The 12413-nt window shown below is 41.8% G+C and overlaps 1 protein-coding gene across 1 annotated transcript in view; it reads left to right on the top strand.

Moving 5' to 3' along the window:
* Iqgap2 (IQ motif containing GTPase activating protein 2) overlaps window positions 1-12413 on the top strand; it is a 325046-nt gene that overhangs the window by 45517 nt on the left and 267116 nt on the right. Inside the window, exon 2 of the mRNA XM_008855997.2 lies at window positions 10564-10663. Within this exon, the coding sequence (XP_008854219.1) occupies window positions 10564-10663 (100 nt within the window). The remainder of the gene's footprint in view (window positions 1-10563; window positions 10664-12413) is intronic.

The following is a 12413-nucleotide window of genomic DNA, read 5'->3' as shown; positions in this document are numbered from 1 at the left end:
GGACCTGGAATTTAAAAGGATTTGGTGCTAGGAGCCACATATGAGGGAGAAGATATGTCATTTATTTTTCTGAGTCTGTGTAACTTCACTTAGTATAACAGTTTCTAGATCCATCCATTTACCTGCAAATTTCATTATTTCATCTGATTCTTATAAATATACAATTGCTTCATAGGTAGGTAGCATCATTATTATTTTACAGATGAGGAAATGAGGAAATGGAGTGTCTAGTTAACTATTCCCCAATGTGATAGGGTTTTAGACAGTGCCACTCCCCATTTAACCTTCACATTTTTCCTTTATTGGACTATATTTGAGGTTTCTGTATCTCTGAGAAATTAACCTTTAATTTTAGTTTCTGAAGACAGTAGTGCTAATTTTACATAGTTTCCAGCAGGAACAATAAAGTCATATACATAGTGAGATAGAAGTAATACCATGAATGACACCCCCATGGCTACAGAGCAGGCACTAGTGCACGTGCTAGGAGGCAGAGGCACTGCAGTACGGAGGGAAGACTTTGATATCAGAGTTGTTTCAAATTCTAGCTCTGCCCTTAACTGCTTTACAATCTTGGAATGAGCTAAACCTCTACTACCCAACCTCTGTTAAGTTTATTTCCTATCAGGAAAATGGAGAATGCCATTTCGATCTTAAAGAGGGATATAGGCAGGACCTGAGAGATGGCTCAGCAGTTAAGAGCACTGGTTGCTCTTGCAGAGGACCTGGGTTTGGTTCCCAGCACCCATATGGTGGCTAATAGCCATCTGTAACTCCAGTTCCAGGGGATTCGATGCCCTCTCTGACCTCTGTGGGCATTATATGACATAGGTGTGCTTACATACATGCTGGCAATACACTCATACACATAAAATAAAAACAAATAATAAATATTTTTTTAAAGGGATGTAGGGACAAAACTGGCATATATGAAATATGACCTTACTAAGTGTTAATCGTTTCTGTCTGCTTTTTTCATGTATGTATAAGAAAATACTGCATGAATTTCAGACTATGCAATGTGTACAGAGAAAAACATCTGGTCAGAACTGACAAGTTATTTTCTTCTTTTGTCCTAACATTTGACCCGTTTGTGATTTTTTTTTTATTATTTTCTCTTACTGTCAAGGAAAAATTAAGACTACAACTCAGTGTCCTATTTTCTTCTAAATCTTTCATCTTTGTAGAAATATCCTATGATATTTTATGGTGAGTGGTAATTTTTATTTGCTTGGTTTTTGAGACAGGATCTTACTGTATGGTCCAGGCTAATCTGGAACTTGCTGTGTAACCCAGGCTGGTCTCAAACTGATACTACCTATCTCCACTTCCCCAGTGATGGCGTGTGTGCACCACAACACCTGGCATGTATGGGGTAGCTTTTTTGGATCAGAACAAGGTGTTACCAGAGACTATTGTTATTTAACCTAAGTCTGTGTAACAACTGTAATTAGCATTCTTACTGGGCATTAAAGTTTAGGTCAATCTTTGGGCCTTTGTTATTTATAGAGAACAGCAAGAATCATTTTAGGACTTGTTCTTAATGATTTGGGCCCTTTTGCTTTGACCCTCATAAGCATAAAGAGTTCATACTGAGTAGAGACAAACTGAGTTCTTTTCACATCTTTTAAAAGTACCAACAGATTTGAAAACTACCTTCTGTCACTGGAGTTTAAAGTTTAAGATTAGTTTTGAAAAAAAAAAGTTTTTTGGTCTTCTTGAGATAGAGTCTCTCTGTAGCCCCAGATGGCCTGGAACTCACTATGTAGACCAGGCTGGCATTGAACTCACAGAGATGCACTTGCCTCTGCCTCCAGAGTGCTGGGACTACAGGTGTGTGCCACCATACCTAGCTAGTTTTGAAAATTTTATACTGCATTTTTCCTTAGTGATGGAGTGTAGGGGAGCAAGCAATGGCCAAATGGATTTTTCCTGGGCCTTCTTGGTGGCAAGAGGTGGATGGGTCCCTAAGATATTTCTTGAAAATTACAATTATGTAAAAAAAAAAAACAACAAAAAAAACCCAAACCCCCCCCCCCCCCGACGGAAACCCTTCCACTGGCTTTAATTTTTCTCCCAAACTGTCATAATTCCTGTGTCCCTGATGTAGCCTGACTTGGGGATCCTGAGTGTCATCTCAACATGTTTTCTTTTGTTGGACTATATTTGAGGTTTCTGTATTTCTGAGAAATTGGCCTTTATTTTTGCTTTCTGAAGATAGTAGCACCAATTTTACACAGCTTCCAGAAGGACCAATAAGGTCACAAGTATCTGTCTGCTGGGGATCATTGCCTATAATTCTTCCTCCAAACCAAGCAAAGTCCCAGGACTCCCTTCTTCATCCGAATCTGCCTATGGGCCTTAATGCCACGATGATCTGCCTTGGGTTTCTAAATACCAAAAAGTTAGGTATTCTTGCTTAAATCTGCATTGGACACAATGAGTTTGCCTTTGGTTTGTGAGAATTAACAATGAATTTCTACTCTGAAAAGGTACCCTGGGTTTTGCCACCCAATTGTGGTAGAAACAGATGGCAGGCAGCAGCTAAGTGATCAAGGGTGAGGTTCACATTAAATATTGGGATCGAAGGACTTTCTTCTTCTCCCCTCCCTTCCTTTCCCCTCCCCTTCTCTCTCCTCCACTTCTCCTACCCCACTCTCTATGTTTTACTTTAAAAACAGTCTTGCTGTGTAACCAAAGCCAGCCTTAACCTCATTATGTAGCCCAGTCAGGCCTTGAACTCCAAGGATCTTCTTGCCTCAGCCACCTGAGTGCTGGGATTGCAGACATGCATGACCATGCCTGGCCTCCTGTGTAGATCTTAATGCCATGTACATTGGAAGCACATTTGCAGAAAAAGATTGCTGTTCTATGTCTTGAACTATTTCCCCATTTTCCTGTGAAGTATGACATTGAGCTGCTTAATTCCTCTGAACATCAGTGGCCACACTGGACTGAGGTAGGGGCAGTAACACTTGTTGCTAACCCTGTAGCCTCAGTGTTTGTTACTTACCATCACTGCCTGGTCTTGTCCCATCTCAGAAATTCTCTTAATGATAAATGTGAAGATTTGGGAGTTCTTCTTATTAAAGTAGGAGAACAGATTCTTTCACAGCCTTGCCTAACCTAAATAACCCTGAGGTTGTGTGTTGATTTCTAACTTTGGAAAGGTCTTAGAAATGTATGATGGAGGAGAAATTCCAGGAATGGTATGAAGGTGGGTTTTAAACAAATTTCACCTTCCCTCAGTACCTGGAAAAGATAACTGTGCTCTATCAGGTGACAGACTGGATAAGACTAGACTTGGTAGGACCCAGTACCTATGTCTTCATGTCTAAGCATCAGCCTCATAGCACCTACTGTTTCCTTGACCCTAGGTGAGGAGATGGCAGTGCTTGGGACCGGCAGCTCCATGCCCAGCATCTCTATGACTGGATGGAGATTCCAGGGCTCTGAACACCTGGTTAGCCACCTGCATCACTGTTCCATTCTCAAATTTAAAGTGCCTGACACTATGTATTGGGTTGTTAATGACTTCAAACTCAGCTTGGCCTATGTTTTCAAAGAAATTTGGTTTAGGGAAGTTTGATTGTCTCTAAGGGTCTTTAAGATTCAAGTGGCCATGAAATGCTTCGGGAAGTTGGCACAAAGCCAGAAAGAGTTTGCTAAATGTATAAGCTTCTTTTGTTTGTTTGTTTTGGTTTTTTGAGACAGTGTCTCACTACATAGCCCTGGCTTGCCTGGAACTCACTATGTAGACCAGGTTGGTCTTGAACTCACAGAGGTCTGTCTGCCTCTGCCTCCTGAGCATTCTTGAAATCTTGGCCTTTTTGGTTCTGTCAGCTTCTTATTCCATCCACCTACCTCTGTCCTAGTGTCATGCAATGAGTTCTTTTTCTTCTCGTGTCTTCCTTGGGATATCAACGATGCCATCTCCTGTGACTACTCTGAGAATGGGAACATATCCACGTAGGGATTCACTTCCAAGCAAAGCCATTCCCAAGCCATGGAATGTGGTCTCACATGACATACCTGAGGATATTTAGGGTTCTTTGTAGAAAATTTTAGTCACACAGAATAATAATGTGTACTTAAAATACTAAATGGTGGGTGTATTTCTTAGAATTGATTATTCCTGTCATACATCTAATCTGCTTTTCCTTAAAGGAATATTCCCTAAATTATACCATTTTATGAATCCAGCACTTGTTTTGGTGACTCTTGCCAACCCTCCCTTTAGTATATTCTCCAAACTCAAGCACCCTGTAATTATGCCAAACTTCAATTGTTTGACTGTAATAAAAATTCCAGAAGAGACCTTGTGCGTCATACTGGCTACTTTGTGTCCAGTCCCTAGAACAGGCTGGCACTGAGCAGCCACTCCAATATTTGTGAACACAGAGGATATGGTGGCCTTGGCATCTGTGTGTAGAGGGAACAGGTAGAGGGTAGGGGAAGTTAAACAGTGAGTGACCACGCCTTACCAAAGAAGATAGATCTTGGGTTAGTTTTACATTGGATTGTGTGGGTGTTTTGGGGAAATGGACTCAGGTTTCCTTCTTTAACTTCTTTTTCTAAGCCTTGTCTACCAGCTCTTTGTTCTGCTCCTTAAGCCTCTGGGTAAGCTCTGTCATGTGATTTCCATAGAATGTAATTGTCTTAGTCTTTGAGCCAGGGGCATTTTATTAATGGCATTTTGTTCTCATTAGCCCCAGGCTCTAACCAACTGAGCAAACTGGCCAGTTGACATGAATGGAATTTCGTGAATTGCTAATACTTCAGGAAGCTATCCTTCACCATGTCCTCATGTTTCTTAGAGCGTTCAGAGCAGCAAATGAAGATGCACCTCCTCAGAAGTTACATAACCGAGTTGTTTTAAAATGAAAGGAATTCCAAGGTCATTTGAATGGCTCATTTCTAGGTTTGGTGGAGACGGCATTGGTTTGCTGACAAGTACAGCAGTAGACTGTGGTGCTGAAGGCCCTCAGTCCTAGCCCTAGATGTGCCACTGACCAGAGAGTAACCAAGGGCAGTCCCTTCCCCTCATTGCCCTTGGCTTCCCCTTTTATGAGCTAGGCTTATCTCTTGGACAACTGTAAGAACAACACAGTAACATGGGAAAGTGCTTTGAAGGCAGTAAAGTCATGCCTGCCATGAATTATTAGCACCATGATGGCTCTTTAAATGGCAGGGATTATTCATGCCAATGGCTCTTATCAGAAGTCACTACTAATCAATGGTGAATAATGCAGAAGGATTTGCAGGCAGCTCTGGGGTCCAGAAGCACCTGCGTTTGCTGTGAAGACTTTCTCAACCTCATAACCTCGGCTTAGCTTTGGATGGTAGATCATGGCAGGGGTTCTAAAGAAAGGCGGGGGTGGTGGTGGCGGTTGAGGTATATGGTGAGAAGGGCAATGGGCCAGGTATGTGGAAGGTTGGAAGGAAGAGACATGCGCACAGGGTCGGGGGGCGGGGTCCTTGAGGGGGAATACTCTTTTGTTCTGTTCACTGCCCTGTCCCTGGTGTTTTGAATTACACACAAAAAAATTAAGCATTATCAGAGTGAAGTGTGTAGAATGGTATCATATTTACTCTTCAACTTCATTTTATTCAGTATAAATAGTCAAAAACAAAATTACTACACACAGATACTTGGAACCCTTTTATTAGCCTTTTCTGATAAGAGGTTATTTTCTACATATCTTAAAAGAACATGTAACCTTATTAAAAGTATGCTGGAAACCCTGAGCACTGTTAAAATATAGGAGGTGCTAGGAGAGAGAGCAGTTTGAGCTGGGATGGTTATGAACTAGTCCCTGTGTTCAGATTTGCATATGTGATTCCATCAACTGGGGCAGCATGCTGCATCTGTACTTTCAAACTCTGTGTGTGTGTGTGTGTGTGTGTGTGTGTGTGTGTGTGTGTGTATGTGTGTGTGTGTGAATGCATTAAATAATTTTCTCCTAAACAGGGTGACATCAGTCTGAGTGTGTGTGTGTGTGTGTGTGTGTGTGTGTGTGTATGTGTGTGTGTGTGAATGCATTAAATAATTTTCTCCTAAACAGGGTGACATCAGTCTGAGTGTGTGTGTGTGTGTGTGTGTGTGTGTGTGAATGCATTAAATATATTTCTCCTAAACAGGGTGTCATCTGTGTGTGTGTGTGTGTGTGTGTGTGTGTGTATGTGTGTGTGTGTGAATGCATTAAATAATTTTCTCCTAAACAGGGTGACATCAGTCTGAGTGTGTGTGTGTGTGTGTGTGTGTGTGTGTGAATGCATTAAATATATTTCTCCTAAACAGGGTGTCATCTGTGTGTGTGTGTGTGTGTGTGTGTGTGTGTATGTGTGTGTGTGTGAATGCATTAAATAATTTTCTCCTAAACAGGGTGACATCAGTCTGAGTGTGTGTGTGTGTGTGTGTGTGTGTGTGTGAATGCATTAAATATATTTCTCCTAAACAGGGTGTCATCTGTGTGTGTGTGTGTGTGTGTGTGTGTGTGTATGTGTGTGTGTGTGAATGCATTAAATAATTTTCTCCTAAACAGGGTGACATCAGTCTGAGTGTGTGTGTGTGTGTGTGTGTGTGTGTGTGAATGCATTAAATATATTTCTCCTAAACAGGGTGTCATCTGTGTGTGTGTGTGTGTGTGTGTGTGTGTGTATGTGTGTGTGTGTGAATGCATTAAATAATTTTCTCCTAAACAGGGTGACATCAGTCTGAGTGTGTGTGTGTGTGTGTGTGTGTGTGTGTGAATGCATTAAATATATTTCTCCTAAACAGGGTGTCATCTGTGTGTGTGTGTGTGTGTGTGTGTGTGTGTATGTGTGTGTGTGTGAATGCATTAAATAATTTTCTCCTAAACAGGGTGACATCAGTCTGAGTGTGTGTGTGTGTGTGTGTGTGTGTGTGTGAATGCATTAAATATATTTCTCCTAAACAGGGTGTCATCTGTGTGTGTGTGTGTGTGTGTGTGTGTGTGTATGTGTGTGTGTGTGAATGCATTAAATAATTTTCTCCTAAACAGGGTGACATCAGTCTGAGTGTGTGTGTGTGTGTGTGTGTGTGTGTGTGAATGCATTAAATATATTTCTCCTAAACAGGGTGTCATCTGTGTGTGTGTGTGTGTGTGTGTGTGTGTGTATGTGTGTGTGTGTGAATGCATTAAATAATTTTCTCCTAAACAGGGTGACATCAGTCTGAGTGTGTGTGTGTGTGTGTGTGTGTGTGTGTGTGTGAATACATTAAATAATTTTCTCCTAAACAGGGTGACATCAGTCTGAGAGCCCCTTAGCACCTCTCTTATGTTGGTGGAGTCTAGTGTGCTTATAGAGGCAGTTGGGGCAGAGATTGAAGGGCAGGATCCTGCTGGGGCACCTATCTCTTCCTAGGTGGGGCAGCTAAGGATAGAAGGGGCTAGGAGGCTTCTGCCTACTCTAGGTGACTGGTTGAGGCTGGAAAGAGATTGCTTCCTTTTGAATGGGATCCCAGTGCTTACATGCACAAGTTAGGGTTGATAGAATGACCACGTGGGACCTCTGTAGGAATTTTATTTTGGTTTCTAGCTTCAGTGTGTCTGAGGGCACTATAAAATGAAATGACCCTATCAGAAATAGAAAACATGCTTCTCTTTCAAGTGTTATTAAAATGAAAAATTAGAAGGCATGGAATATCCCGAGGTTAGCTGTTAGGAACAATAGAGATGAAGATTAGGTGATGGTATGTGGTATGTGCTATGCTTTGGATCTGAATGTTCCCAAGCCCCATGTGTTAGGATCTTGGCCACTAGCTTGTGGTATTTTCTGGAGATGGTAAAACCTTTAAAGAGGAGCTTAGTGGGAAGAAGTTAGGTCATCAGGAACGTGTCCTAGAAGGAGATATTGGAACCTCAGCCCCTTCCTATCTCTCTTTGCTTCTCATCTTCCATGAAGTAAACAGACTTCATCTGCCTGGGCTCCCATGTGATATATTGTGACACCATAGACCCAAAGCATGCCAAGGCATGTTTTCATAAAAACCTAGATAAGAAAATCATAATCTGATTTAAAGTATGTTTGTAATGGGCTGATAGTTAACTCTCTTAGAAAGAATTCACTTGAAGTAAATTTTCACTAAATATTTGAGTGCTCTCTGTGTAAGGAACCATCAAAGATGTGAAAATGAATCAAAACAGAGTCTTTTCTTCAAAGAACGACCAATTTGGAGAGGGAGATATAGCTGACTTATAGTGGGGCTTCTATGATGATTGCCAAAATAGTGATATGAATTGAAGTGTGAAGGTGAGGGATAGATTCAGAGTTGGGGATCCATGGGAGCATGCCTGAGTAGATGCTGAAGTTGTCACACATACACTTGGGAGAACAGCTTCCCAAGGAGTGAGAAGGAGTGGAAGCTCTCAAAGGGGCGTGGGGAGGCCCTGGAATAAGGTGTGCAGGCTCCATGTAGGGAGGAGAGGCAAAATGTTCTAGAACCTTCTCTTGTAGGAAATAAGGCATCATCAAAGGCTTTGAGAGAGGGAATAACACTAATGGGACCATGTACTAGGAAGATGCTTCCGATGGCAGTGGGGAAATTGGTGGAGGAGGAGTGTGGCTGAGTGAGGGCACCTCTGTAAGAGGCAAGATGGGGACAGCCTGGGCACACAGGGGAGGGACAGAGGAAGGCTGCTGGAGAACTTTTGTATTTTTTCTGGCTCTAGAGAGCTCTTATAAAGTTTAGATCAAGTAGTTCAGTGGTGAACCACTTGCCTAGCATGCACAAAGCCTTGGTTTCGATCCCTTACACTATGTTAATCAATCAGACAGATAGAGCATTTAGATAAGGTTAAGTTTATTAATTAAAAAGATGCTTTTGGCAAATATAAACCTTTGCTACCCCCTTCTGGTCTCATTGGTCTGGGATGAAGTTTTTATTGAAGGAATGAAGCCACAATAGAAAATTAGGAAGGAAAATGGGAAAACAGATGCCCAAAGGTGTGGGGAGTCTCCTGTTGCTTTAAGCATCGCTAGTGTGATAGCCCAGCCTCAGCTGCCCATCTACCCTCTCATTCCTCCTCTTCTGCTGCATCTCTCTCTTTCTCATTCACACAGATACCTCCCAAGTTCTTGTATAAGTTATTCCATTCTTTCTCACTGTGTCTGGCCCCTTTATTTCTGTTCTTTGCATGTACAAATGTAACCTATGTGTCTAATTGTTAAGTGGGCAAACTACCTGGCTCACAGAGTCATGAGACATAAGACCTTGAAGCAAAGACAGTGCTCAGTAAATAAGTACCCAGTACATATTTTTCTACTTATGATAGAGTCTGCTAAATTTTATACTATTCCAAATTTAATCTCCCTTCTTTTGAGTTCTCTGAGGGTTCAATGTTAGTTTTAGCATTAAACTAACATTGTGTTAGTGTTTAATGCTTAAACACTTAGCATTGTACTGCCTGTAGTAAAAGCTTAAATTTTGACTGGATGTGGTTGGCACATACCTCTAACCCCAACAAGCAAGAGGGAGGCTGATGGAGAAAGACTGTCATTTTGAGGCCAGCCTGGGCTCTAATGTGAAATCTTGCTTCGGGGAGAAAACAGAGTTCAAATTTTGCCCTTAATTTCTCTTGTCCAGCAAAGTTCTCTTGTTGACTCTTCATTGGTCAGGTCTGACATTAGCCTCGTCTTCTAAGAGTGCGCAGGTGCCCTTCAATCCCTACATCTTCTGCTGGTAACTAGAGAGCCCATGTGTTAAAATGGCTGACTAGAGCTACCAGGCTGGAAATGCAAAAGTGTGGGCTCTTTTTCATCATCGGTTCCAGAGATCACAAGATGTCAGGTTTGGCGGCTTGGTGCAAAGCACCTTTACCCACAGAGCCACCTTACCGATCCTATGCTTGGTGTCTTAATACCAGTTCATAAATGTCCAGTGTTGAAACAGCTCCCTCATTCTCTCCCGCCCTTTCTCCTTCCCTCCCTCCTTCCTCCTTTCATTTTAACAAAACCAGAGCCTCACACATGTTAAACTTGCATTCTACTCTCAGCTCTGAGTTTTTTCTAATTGATAACCTCAGGTATTTATCTGATGGAGGCTGACATTATATGTAATGTGTTGTTGGAAAGGGGAACAAGAGAAGGTAATGGGCACTGATGACCAAAAAGACATAATATTACATGTTTTGTCATATGTGGAATTGTGTGTGTGTGTGTGTGTGTGTGTGTGTGTGTGTGTATGTGTAACATGAAAGCAGACACGAGTCTGTTTGGGGAAAGGAAGTGGACCAGCTGGAGGAGGGAGGAGGGATGGGGGAGGCAAGTGGAGGAATAGGAGCAAGGTACAGTTACATATATGTGTCATAGTGAAACTCATTTTTGTATGCTATCTAAAGAAATTAACTAAAACCTATCACAAACTCTTGGTCATGACATTTTGCCTTTGCAAATGAAATAGAGAAAACTTATACTTTTATAAGCAAAGAATGCTTATTGGCAAAACCACCAAGTAAATGTCTAGTTTACTGTGCTACTAAAATGAATAAAACATTTGTAAGTTAAAAAGAGTAATGCATTGTTCCCCTCTATTTCTAGCGATTGTGGATGATGAAAGGCTGTCTGCTGAGGAGATGGATGAGAGGAGGCGGCAGAACATTGCCTATGAATACTTGTGCCACCTGGAGGAAGCCAAAAGGTAAGGTCCAGGTTTAGTCTATGTACCTGCTGCTCTTTGAGCTAAGCCTTGGGGTAAGAGTATGGGATTTGATGACCAGAAGTTACGTGGATGGGCCAACAATTCTAAAAGGCTGTCAGGGCTGTAGATATTCACAGAGAACTCTTGCCTGCCACCTGTGACTTAGATTTGGCCATACCCTCATTCCAGGTGAGTGTACGGGGGCTGTCTCGTCACTTTGGTCCAGTCCTCAGTCACAGCTGGATGGATACTCCCCTGTGCTTGTGTCACTGTACTTGTAATAACTCATTTCAGTCTTGGTAGCAGGTTAGTGAGAGAGCATTTCTGCAAGTGGTCAGGCAGAACTGAGAGGCTTGCCATCGCATCCAGTGTCAAGGGACTGAGGAGGCAAGTCTTCCTCCTCCCTTCCTCAGCACCTCCCAAGAAATTACTGGACAAATTACAGATTATTTCAGATTCTTCATCTCACTGGTTTGGATTTGGGGTAGCAATGATAATTTAAATCAAGTTTCTTTTTCCTAAGAGTGTCCTCAGATCTTTTACTCACCTCCTGACAATGTTGATAAATGCCCAGTAGAACAATAGCATTTGGGACTGAAGTCCATGGGTCACTAAGCTATTGGACAGGTTTATGACAGCAGTCTCCTTTTTAACTTGTGGGTGTGTGTCCACTTAGGATATGCTGTTTGTAAAATCACATTGACTCTCTTATACACTTCAGATTAAGTAAATGCTGGGTTCTCTAAGGAGAAAGTGAAGGAAGATAAAAGAGACTAAAGTACAAATGCTTTATCAGAGGAAGTAAGAGAACTCTGACCTTTGGTGGGTGAATACTACATTGTGAACGTACCAGGAATTAGAGTTGGAATTAGTGCTTTGTGCAACACACTGCCGTCCACTGGAGTACTGCATCATTCCATGGACAGGTGAGATAGCCCAGCCCTCCTGTCTACGTAGCAAATAAACCCCAGTGAAATGGTCATGGGTGTTAATTACCTCTGGTCACTAATAAATAGTTATCTACAGAGCTAGATGGATGGGGATTTTACATAGTATTTTGTAAAATACTAGTCCATTCCCCAATTTGGTACCAGAATTGCTGTAGAGGGAGTTTCTCAGTGTTGTTTAGTATTTTAAGTGTCATATAGCTTTCCTTTAAGCTCTCATTGACCAAGTTTTAAGGACTGTTTAACATGCCTATAAAGTCTACAGTTAGATCGGAGGGCACTAAATATTCCTTATCAGTGTAAGAGTATTGAGTACATACAGTCAAGTTGTTGCTTAATAAAAGAGATAAGGAAAGAGATTCAGACATTCAAAAGCAATGTGCGTTCAGTGACAAGCCTCGAGAATTAGTGGGAGCAACCTTCCATTCCTTACTGACATGCATACCACATCCTAGGCATCTGCCTTATTGTTTCATAAATGAGAAGCATGTCATGTGGAAGAAAGACGTGTGGTTGGGAGTTGGTAGACCTGGTTTCCTGGCCCGGCTTCACCACTTGTGCTGTGTGATCTTGGATGGGTTGTCTGACCCATCATGTCTGTTCTGTAAATTGTATGATAAAGATACCAATACCACCTATCCTGCTTCCTCGTCCTTTTGCTCTAAAAAAATCTAAAGGAGGTGAAAGTATTCTGTAAAAGCTGGTGCTGGTCAGCTGTATGGTGTTGTGGTGATAACATGAGCATAGATTTCTCTTCAATATGGCAGTGTAGTAAGAATGAAGCTTGAAAGCTCGTCATTCTC

This window comes from Nannospalax galili, unplaced genomic scaffold (assembly GCF_000622305.1).
Source record: "Nannospalax galili isolate Female #2095 unplaced genomic scaffold, S.galili_v1.0 scaffold907, whole genome shotgun sequence".
Taxonomy (NCBI): Eukaryota; Metazoa; Chordata; class Mammalia; order Rodentia; family Spalacidae; genus Nannospalax; species Nannospalax galili.
This window is presented reverse-complemented; position numbering and strand designations above follow the sequence as displayed.